At 43.3% G+C, this 10,709-nt stretch overlaps 1 protein-coding gene across 3 annotated transcripts in view; it reads right to left on the bottom strand.

The window, feature by feature from the left end:
* Positions 1 to 1,609: 1,609 nt before the first annotated feature.
* LOC147893421 (Small GTP-binding protein) overlaps positions 1,610 to 10,709 on the bottom strand; it is a 61,305-nt gene continuing 52,205 nt past the window's right edge. Inside the window, exons 5-11 of one of the 3 annotated variants that reach the window (XM_087386506.1) lie at positions 5,320 to 5,387; positions 5,038 to 5,142; positions 4,816 to 4,887; positions 4,563 to 4,676; positions 2,464 to 2,604; positions 2,313 to 2,372; positions 1,610 to 2,204 (exon numbers count right to left, since the gene is read on the bottom strand). In XM_087386506.1, the coding sequence (XP_087242632.1) occupies positions 2,039 to 2,204; positions 2,313 to 2,372; positions 2,464 to 2,604; positions 4,563 to 4,676; positions 4,816 to 4,887; positions 5,038 to 5,142; positions 5,320 to 5,387 (726 nt within the window). In that variant the 3' untranslated portion in view covers positions 1,610 to 2,038. The remainder of the gene's footprint in view (positions 2,205 to 2,312; positions 2,373 to 2,463; positions 2,605 to 4,562; positions 4,677 to 4,815; positions 4,888 to 5,037; positions 5,143 to 5,319; positions 5,388 to 10,709) is intronic. The other 2 variants (XM_087386505.1, XM_087386504.1) reach the window with 2 other exon arrangements.

The raw sequence follows: 10,709 nt of genomic DNA, 5'->3' as shown, positions 1-10,709 counted from the left end.
TTAACTCTCCTTGTATGATCTGGTGAGGGAACCAATGGCTTACTTCTAATCATTCTGGACCCAATAGTCACCTATAGCCTCTCGAGTCTCCGCCACTCAGATTTGGATTTAGGCTTGCAGTCTCTGATAAGTGCTTTGCCATCTCTATAGACAGCCGATTTTCCCCAACTTCCCTTAAGTTCATTCCATGGATTTCTGCTTGAGCTGGTTTGGAGTCAGAAGTCAATGGATTTCTGCTTGAGCTGGTTGGGAGTGAGTTCTTCTTCTATCCAGTTCTTTGTACTTCTCAATTTGTTAGTCTATCTCAGGATCTTTGATTTTACTTCTTTGCCCCTGCAACAAAGCTGCACATGTGCTACCTCTGGCTTGATAAAGAATGTCTTCATGATCCCAATCAATGTTGGGTATTCTTCCTGTGAAATTGCTCTCTTGTCTCAAAGTCTGCTTCAAAGAGAGAGAGGTAGTCGAATTTCCCCCGCCACCCCCCATGCTTCCCAAGTAATAGAAGCGCCTCAAGTCTCTTATGCAATGAGACCAAGACCTATTGAAAAGGAAAAAGATTTGCACTGCTTGGTGTCAACATGTCCTTTCTCCCACGTGTTGCCCGGATTTAGACTATTGTTGATGAAACTCAGTAAAAGCACCTCTTGGGACGTGCACATGTCCAATCTACAAGGGCCTTAGTTGCTAATTAGTCCTCTTTGTATGCCTTTTTGTTTGGGGGATGGTTGGTCTATGCTTCAGCACATACCTTCAAGAAAGCACCCTGCTGCCCATTTTAACATTCCAAAATTACCCCTCAAGACTGACATTGCAACCACTCTAGTGTACCTTGCAGTGTCAACGCTTACCATCGGAATAGTCATTGCATTCAAAAGTCTCCATCTTCCGTAATCCCTGAAATGTACCTCAGACATTCTGACATTCAGAAAATACTGATACCAGCTCTTCCAATATGCTGAGTTGTCCATGAGCGTAATCCAGAGAGTTGTTGCTAGGTACTGATCTATCCCAGAATGGCTGTTTACTGAATCAGCTATTCTAATGCAGCATTTTCAGCCTGACTGTTGCTGTCATAGACTGATTCCTGTTATCCTATACTATCAGTATTTGTTGAGTGGCTCTGCTGCTGTTCTGTAATGAATGGTTCTTTGCTCCCAAACAAAATTCAGAACTCGTGTTTCTATGAAATGCATCAACAAGCATCACCTTTTGTTCTCTATGCAACAGGCAAAGCTGGATATATTATCTCTTTTCATTATCAAACCTTTTCTTAATACAACAAATAGAAAGGAGGGCCACACAGAAGTATAACTGACTAAATGAATAGCCTTATGGGATCTAATCAAGGACAGCTACATTGAGAAGATACCACATTGGACCAAATCCACAACGTAAGCTAAATCAGAAATAACACGCTCCCATGGTTAGATTCTGAAACTGTCATATAACAGCCATCAAATGTGAAGTTAGCTGACAAGATTAAATTCACATTTCCCATGTGCAGCTTTCATTTGATTTCATGCACAATGAGAAGAACCAATCATCCCCAGGACAACTCCTGAAAAGAAGATGCCATGTAAATAAAATCACAGATCTGTTCTCCTCGACTATGCTCATCCCCAAGCACAAACTCCTGAAAAGAACATGCCATGTAAATAAATTGCAGATCTGTTCTCTACTATGCTCATCCCCAAGCACATCTCTCATTTCATCTCAGGTGCAGTAAAGGAAGCTATTATTCCCAGCACAGCTATATTAAGCAGTTTGGAAATCTGTTTTCTTCAAGATATTCGAATAGGATAACCACCTCGCTTGCTTTGGAAATGAGTAGACAAGTTGTAAAAGAATCGTTGTATGCTCTCATTAGGACAGTTTAGTTACAAAATGCTAAAATCTTTATACATCTCCAGCCCTTAACCAGTCTGTGCATTGGATATGTGAGATAAATAAATGTGAAGATATAATCTCCCTAGCATATATGGAGTGTACATTCTAATTCTCCTACAAGCCACATGCTTCAGTCATCCACTCCATCTTATTTAGTTTGCAATAATTGATGAAAGGCTTCTTGTGGTAAGTCAACTGATCCCACCCTCTTCATCCTTTTCTTTCCCTCCTTTTGCTTCTCTAGGAGCTTTCTTTTTCGACTTACATCTCCTCCATAGCACTTTGCAAGCACATTCTTTCTCATGGCAGGAAGCCTGCTCTTTTGTTCAACAATGGTAAATGACACTTAGTATTTACTATAAATATTTATTTATAAATTTTGTAAGGAGCATAAGATGTCATGATTGGATGTCAGAACTTACGTTTCTCTAGCAATGACACGGGAACCAACAGATGCCTGTATAGCAACGTCAAACATATGCCTGTATCATAACAAGGAACAGGTCATCTTAGGTTTCAAAACATGTTTCCTACTTCACAAGCATGTGAAATAGAGTAAGCAATGGACCCAACCTCTCTATATGTTTTTTCAATTTGTCGACAATTTTACGACCCACATACTGTGCCTTTGAGCTATGCACGATTGATGCAAGGGCATCAACAGATTGGCCATTCAACATTATGTCAAGCTTAACAAGGTCTGCTTTCTGGTACCTGCACATAGACAAAGGTCATTGTTTGGAAAGAGAGATACCAAGGGCTGTCCCTGCATTTCCACACAATGTGACTCCTATCCAAATTAAGCTCCAAATTATTGCAGAAAATGGCAAATCAAGTAGATAGGGATGAATTGAGTCAGCCAGCAATGCTGGAAAACAAAAGTAATTCTCCTCCTTTTTTACAGCCAGTATCTAAACAGCGCACCATGATGCCTAGGTCAAGGGGTTGAACCCAGTCCCTAAACAACACACCATGATGCCTAAGTTAAGGAGTAGTGCATCAAGGATCAACTACAGATTTCATAACACGCTTTGATGGTGTGGATATGGTTCAGGTGCATTCTAGGCAATGTTTATCAGGAAAAACTTACAAGGAGGCTAATGTACGTCAAAAATGTTGAATATCCCTTTATCCTGTAAGGAGCCATTCAAGGTGACCCTCAATTCCTTCGTCCCTTCTGAGCAGACAGGAGATAAACATAGCTAATCCCTTTGTCCCATGTATGCTGCTCCAGGCAAAGTTTATCAGAGACACCTTTAGGTTCTTGTTCCTAAGCTGGATTTGTTCAAGAAATTTTCAACATTTCTTGGGATTCACTCAGCTAAAATTACAAAATCTCACCTTATTTTTGCTGGCCTTCATGCACGGACGATTAGACCACCCCAGCTCATATTATCATCATGAAGATAGAGGAATCGGATATTGCCTAACCTGCACTAACTACAAGATCTAAGATAATACAATGGAAGGAAAGTCTAATCTACGTATCCAAACTTCATGACAAATTTCGCTATATTGCTAGGAGTTCTTTGGTGCACTCAGATACAAGCATGAAGATTACATGAAGAAAATGTTTCTAGACCCAATCATGCATACTCAAATAAGATAAAACCATTCTATTGCACGAAGAGAGCCAACTATCATGTTGCCACTTCTTTATGCCAGCTATGAAGGATAATGACCTAGTGCATCTAGGATAGTCAAGCTTTCATATGTCACATGTGCCTTTTTTCACAAATTTTAGTTGTAATCATATAGTTTTCAATTGATGACTGGATAGCCCTTTAGGAGGGCCTTCATTTGACTTGTTTCATCAGTTCCATCATATGGACACATATTGAGGCCAAGATGATTAGAGCATACGCTCTAACAGCATATAATGTTGAAGACCATTTTGAGCTTAAAATCAAGATTTTAACAGGCATGTATCACAACATGACTGCATATGAAAGGGCACTAAGAGCACACTTATTGCACCAGACAAGCTCATAATTCAATGTGGCTGGAGGGCATGTTTCTCAAGAAGACCAATATACCAACTCCACGCTTCCTTATGCACTGCATGATGATTGGGACCTTTGTGCATGCAAGTTGAGATTCCATAACCTATACGCACTCAAGAAAAAAGATTCAAAACCGTGTAATTTTCTTGCTCAATTTGATGTTACCTCTTTACGTGGTTCTTATATATCGAAACTCGTAGCCTAAATTTCTCCATAGCTTACAGCTTGTACTATCAGGAGACCAACTTAATTTCATCTCAAAGAAGCCTTAAAAAAAGTATTAGTTGGCCATTGCCAATTAGAGAGTAGGGCATCGGCATCACTATCAATACAGATCCTAGAAAGCAAAGTTATCACACACTAAATAGAGTGGGGAAGTAGGCTACATCATTGATTTTCCATCTAACATGAGATCTACATGCTCCGGAGAAAATTTTATGTCTCCATGAATGCTTCCTCATATCACATCCTGATCTGACATGAACTAGCCTCATTCGTTCCATGATGAGAATTTTAATCCTACTCAATCGTGCTAGGCAGTGATATTCAAGCTTCTTATAATAAAATGATCTTAATCCGCGATGAAAAACTAATTAGGACCTGAGAAAATGATCTTGATGCCCAATAAGAAACCAATCATTGCCAATAAGAACAGTAAGAAAGCCTTACCCTGCATCTTCATAGTCAAAAGAGGCATATCCTGAGGTAATGCTTTTCAACTCATTATAGAAATCCACCACTATCTCACGAAGAGGAAGTCTGTATTTCAGCAAAGCGCGTTGACTGTAAAACATTATACCACATTAGTCCACCTTCAGATAAAAAGGTAATAAACAACAATTACATAAAAAATACATACCATGTCCAAAATACATACACAAAATTTGTGACTCAGAAGACTTATTGTGTAAAGAATCTTCACCTGTCGATAAAATTGTACTCCAGCTGCTCACCCCTCCTCTCTGAGCAAAGAGTGATTAATCCACCAACATATCTGCAATGAAATTAACCGAATATCAATCCGTTGCTCTATCTGCTATTGAAAAGTAGAAACCTCGGGAAGATGAAAGATAATGAAAAGTTGAAAGATGGCACATATATTAATGTTCCAAAAGCTCTGGGAAGACAGATGTGGAGGGCTTACTCACTGGGAGTGACAATAGTAGCTGTGACTGTCGGTTCCCAAGAAGAGACTATCTTTTGCCCAGGAGATGAAGGTAATGCTGCCGGATTCTGCACATTGATTTTACTGAAGGAAACAGTAAGTAAATCAGAGAGATGAATCAAAACTGTTTTGCTGCATGATTTGAATTATACTTCTGGATTCTAACATCAATGGACAATTCATGCACCAAGACCTAGAGCTTAAAAGGAGATTTCAGAGTAAGAAGCCTCCGTAACTTATAAAACTGAGTTCAGAATGTACCTTCCATCAGCATACTCAAATATATATGGGACTGTCGGTGTGGTAGTGATCACCTGAGCACCATGCTCCTAATTGAACAAAAGTTTAGCATTGACATCAAAATTTTAATCCCGCCTTACACATCATGAGATGGAGCTTTTAAATTATTCATTTCTTAAAGAAACTCTGATTAGTCCGGCATATATTAGTTCAGGTTGAGTGAAAGACTGAAAAATGCTATAGCTAAGCAATTTTAAAAAATCAACTCAGCCAACCCACAAGATACTCTGTATTTCAAGAAAATAACTCATGCTTGAGATGCTCGACTTTATCTTCTCTTATTCTTTTCAAGGAACCCACTGCCTAAGACGAGAGACAATGTCTCTTTCTTGAAACAGATTTGTTGTTCATTGTTCCACAACTCTCCAAATGTCTATGTTGTCCTTGGGGCCATTGCCACCAAATATTTACACCAACAACTAGAACAGGAGCAATCCAACAATTAGCTGAAGGATGGACTATGAGAATGAGCAGGGGTAAGGATGCCTAGAATACCCATGCCAGTTACATTAAGAGCTGCTGCCTATGGCTCCATAGCCTAGAAAATGCCACCAACAAGGATGCCAAGAGGCTTAATATGGGCTCATAATTCAAGAAGTGAATGGAACAATGCCTTTAATCCTAGTAAGGATCCAATATAATTTGGAACAAAGCCTCTAAGCCTAGTAGTAGGGATCCAATATTAAATGAAATGGGACGGGAAACAGCCCACGTTCAATAATGTATAAAGTTATAAATTGCACCTTCTATGACTACATCGCCCCTTTTGTGGGAGAAATCACCATGCACACATGCATTGAATGTTGCTTCCGCTTGATACCAATCCTTAGGCAATCCCCCTACCCTGAATTTCAATGCGTTAGCTTCTCTTTCTTCGTCCTCTTTGATGGCGAAATCGATTTGTTTCTCTAGCTTGGTTCCAACCTCATGAGGGATCAGACTGTGGCACTTAGAGATGACAATCAGGAGGGGAGCATGGGGGGAGGGGGCTGAAGCATTGATATACCGCTTCTCTGATTGAATCAGAGATGAGTTGCTTGTTGATTTGATTCTCCAAGGTATAAAGGCGCTTCTGAAGCCATATGTGTTTTGAGCTGCTGGTTTTCCGATGGACCCCTCGGATGGGACGGAAAACAGCCCACGTTCAATAACGTATAAAGTTATAAATTGCACCTTCTATGGCTACATCACCCCTTTTGTGGGAGAATTCACCATGCACACATGCATCGAATGTTGCTTCCGCTTGATACCAATCCTTAGGCAATCCCCCTACCCTGAATTTCAATGCATTAGCTTCTCTTTCTTCGTCCTCTTCGATTGCAAATTCGACTTGTTCAACCTCATGAGGGATCAGAGTGTGGCACTTAGAGATGACAATCAGGAGGGGAGCATGGGGGGAGGGGGCTGACGCATTGATGTACCGCTTCTCTGATTGAATCAGAGATGAGTTACTTGTTGATTTGATTCTCCAAGGTAGAAAGGCGCTTCTGAAGCTTTGCCATATGTGTTTTCAGCTGCTGGTTTTCGGATGGACCCCTCGGCATTGTTGTCCCACAAGTCAAGAAATATCTCTGTATGAGTCAAGCACAAACCTATCGAATGCATAGAATGCATACCAACCCAGCAACTATTAGGGAGAATGTTTGCAGTATCCTTGGGGGTGGACCTGTGAACATAAAAGAGTCAAAGAGGTGCAACACAAGACGATGGACTAAATAAGCCAAATAGGTTATGTGAGAAGGTCAATCAAACTCAATTAGTCCTAGATTATTCCTTTGAGAAGGCCAACCGAGCTCAATTAGTCCTAGATTATCCCTTCGAATAAAGCTGACTGCCAAAAGCCTAAGGATGAAAACATCGGACTACTGTTGACCACCCAACTGAATTTAATAGTTAGGCAACTACGAGTGGTTGAGACAACCTTAGTCCATGATTATAGCAATGACACATGGCATGCTGACGTGGCAGCCGTGACACATGGAAACTTGACACGGCTTGCTGAGGTGGCATAGAACACGTGACAGCCCCTGAGATGGCATAGGACATGTGGTAGGGCCACCCATGACCCATGGCACCAATTGTCACAGCATGGACTCAGTCTCAATGCAGGCCACCACAAACTAGGGCAAGCCGCCATCACCTTCTAAAGGGGAGGAAAGGGTCTCATTCTATCTGAGCCTTTCCATCCCATCCATGCCTGTTTGGGGAAAACTCCCGCACCGCACAGCCTGCATCTATAGAAGAAGACCCAGCACTCTCCCTCCCTCTTGCTGGTGCAGTCCTCCTCCACACAGAAGCTTTCAATAGCAGCCTCCTCCTGCAGCAACTCTTCATGCAGTAGCCCCTCCTGCAGCAGCTCTTCATGCAGTAGCCCCTCCTGCAGTAGCCTCTCTTCTTGCAGCAGCCTCTCCTGCAGCAGCCCCTCCTGCTGATGCAGCTCCTCCTGCAGCTTTTTCTTCCTGCAGAAGCCCCTCCTGTGATGCAGCTCCTCCTGCAGCAGCCCCTCTTTCGATGCACCTCCTCCTGCTGATGCAGCTTCTTCTACACGCAGTCCTGCTTATACAGCTTCCCCTTCATACAGTTCTGCTTATACAGCTCCTTATATGTGCAGTCCTTTTGCTCCTCTTGCAACCTTCTTCTCCACAAAGTCCTACAGCAGCACTCCTCCCTACACAATCCTGCCTCCTCTTGTTGGTGCAGCTCCTCCTTATGCACTGCTACTCCCTCCCAACAGCTATACTCAATTTCGAGGAATCTGTAGCAGATTTTACATTGTTTTTCTGCACATCTTTTGAAGTTGTATCAGGGAGCTAGAAGCGCTAATTGTGCAAGCCTCTTCCCTCAGGATTGGCGTGCCCTTGGAGTCTTGAGTACCTCTAGCTAGGCTATCTTTTATTTATGTATATAGAATTACTGCTCAATCATGAGCTTACGTAGTTCATGCTAAATGCGACCTTCCTGTGGGTTGGGGATGGGTTCTGCTGCAAAGAGTCAAGCTGCAAAACGCGACCTTCCTGTGGGTTGGGGATGGGTTCTGCTGCAGTGGCTGAGGTGCAACAAAGTGTGAATTTTTGAACTTCAAGCCATGGCAGCAGAATGGCAGTGACTGCAATAGCTTCTGAGCTTCAAGCTATGGCTGGCTAAACTTCTTAGCTTCAAGCTATGGCAGTGGCTAGGGCAGGGCAGTGTATTTGAAATGAAAAAAGAGCCGAGCTTCTAAGCTTCGAGCTATGGCGGCGGCTAGGGCAGTGAAGATGAAATGGAAAACGAGCTGAGCTTCTGAGATTCGAGCTATGGTGGCTGGGGCAGTGCAGACAAGCTGCAAAACAAATGACGGCTCCTCCAAGATTAGTGCTAACCTCCTGGCTGCTGAGCCATGGAGCTCAACGCAGCCAGGAGTAGAAGGAGAGAAGAAGGGAGGGACGACAGGGACAAAGCGACCGAAAGAGAGGATGAAGATGAACAAGGAAAATCTGAATAGATGCTGGCCAACCTGCCATGTAAGCTCCTGATTGCCTTGCACATCATCCACAGGCTGCCATGTCATACACCAGCCCATATGCTGCTGCCACATCATCAGCCAGTAGTGTACAGCCACGTGGACTGCATCTGAAAGAAAAAAAAAACCGAGAGGCCTGCTAGACTGCAGTGCCCTCCACACACATGTAGGATCAGATACACACACACATGAACTGCTGCAAACTCAAAATGCCAACCCTAGCCAAAATGAAAAGCATACAATGGAAAATGCAGCAACTAAACTGCAAATGCTCAATGAGGCCCAAATAAAGCAAACCAACCAAGGAGGTGAGGAAGGAAAAGCTTCCTATAGCTTCTCACAAAAGCCAAAGCTTTAGCCCCATCCAATGTGGGGCACTGACATAGTGTCTCCAATCAGAATGCACCAAACACAAACATTAGATGCAATACTTGGACCTGATTGGCTGCCCTAGAATGAAATAGTGAGTGAATGTTTGCGACACACGTGGCGAGGCCACACAAGACATGCCAATAGAATGGTACCATGTGTCAACCATCCCCTTCATCCATGATGGATGTATGTGGGGGCTTTCAACATCACGTTGCCCTTAAGAATCTCTAACCCTTGTCCATGACGTAACATCATGAATATCCCATCGTAGGACCTGAGGTCTACCTACCACTCTTTTTAACCTTTTATTAATCCTAATCCAAATTTACCCAAGGGAGATTTAGTGAGCTAAGTCCATAGTGACCTTTTCCAACACTTCCCATTGATGAACAATGAATTAAACTTCACAACAAGTTGGAAAACTTCTCTTGCTTAATTCAAGGAAGAGTTTGGTTAGGATATCAGCCACCTCATCTTCATTGCTCAATATCTTTTCATGTATAAAGCGATGTTGCCACCTCAATGTGCTTTGTCCGAGCATGAAATACAGGATCCTTGGCAAATGTAACAAGGCTTTGATTGTAGGCCAATAACAGAGTCGGATCTTTTTAAACAAATCCAATATCATTTAAGATCCTCCTCAACCGGATAGCCTCACATGCAGCATAAGTGGATGCCCTATATTTGGCTTCTGTGGAGGTAAAGTAATAGTACTTGCTTCCTACTGCTCCATAATGTCAAGCTATATCCAATGTTGAAGCTGTTGGAATGGTCACCTCCCCATTTGTAAGCCCCCATATGAGGAGAGCATGGGGGAGGGACACCTAGGGCAAGAGTTGCCACATGGGCATCTGTTTGGATGCCATGGGGGCAGCATGCCCAGAGGAAATAACATGGAGAGGGGGCTGCCACATGGGCAGTACCTCACAGGAAAAGAGAGAAAGGGACTGCCACATGGACAGCATCATGGCTGTCATGTGGGCAGCACATCTAGAGAAGTACCTGGAGCCATCTGGGAGTATGGATCAGCACCATGGATAAGGCAACTGGCAGAAGCAGGTCCAGGAGCAGATCAGTGGCGATTTGGAGCTCCAGACAGAGGCAAGGAGTGGCCATATGAAGGCGGCACAGGGCAGGGTACTCACCATCAAAGGTGCACACGTGCGAGGCAGGTTTGGGGCCTGCACAAGGGCCTGTTGATGGCAGGACAGCAGCAGCAAAGGGGAGCCTAGCAGCAGCCCAAAAGGGCCTGGCTAGGGCCCTTATATAGGGCTGGTTGGAGCAGCCAACCAAGTTGGCCAGCAAGCAGACTGGTCAGCCAGTCTGGTCGGCCAGGATGAGGCTGGCTGGACGGTTTTATGAAGGCCCCTTGGGGGCCTATAAAAGGAGAGGCCTCAGGCCTCATTTCATTATCCAGCCAAGCAGCTTTGGGAGGAGCAGAAAGGAGCAGCATATCCACCGGCCTTGGGCCTCTACGCAG

Source organism: Dipteris shenzhenensis, chromosome 15 (assembly GCF_047967505.1).
Source record: "Dipteris shenzhenensis isolate YYH24624 ecotype China chromosome 15, Dip_SZ_1.0, whole genome shotgun sequence".
NCBI classification, from domain to species: domain Eukaryota; kingdom Viridiplantae; phylum Streptophyta; class Polypodiopsida; order Gleicheniales; family Dipteridaceae; genus Dipteris; species Dipteris shenzhenensis.
Note: the sequence above shows the minus strand (reverse complement) of the source record. Positions and strands in the feature narration are given on the sequence as shown.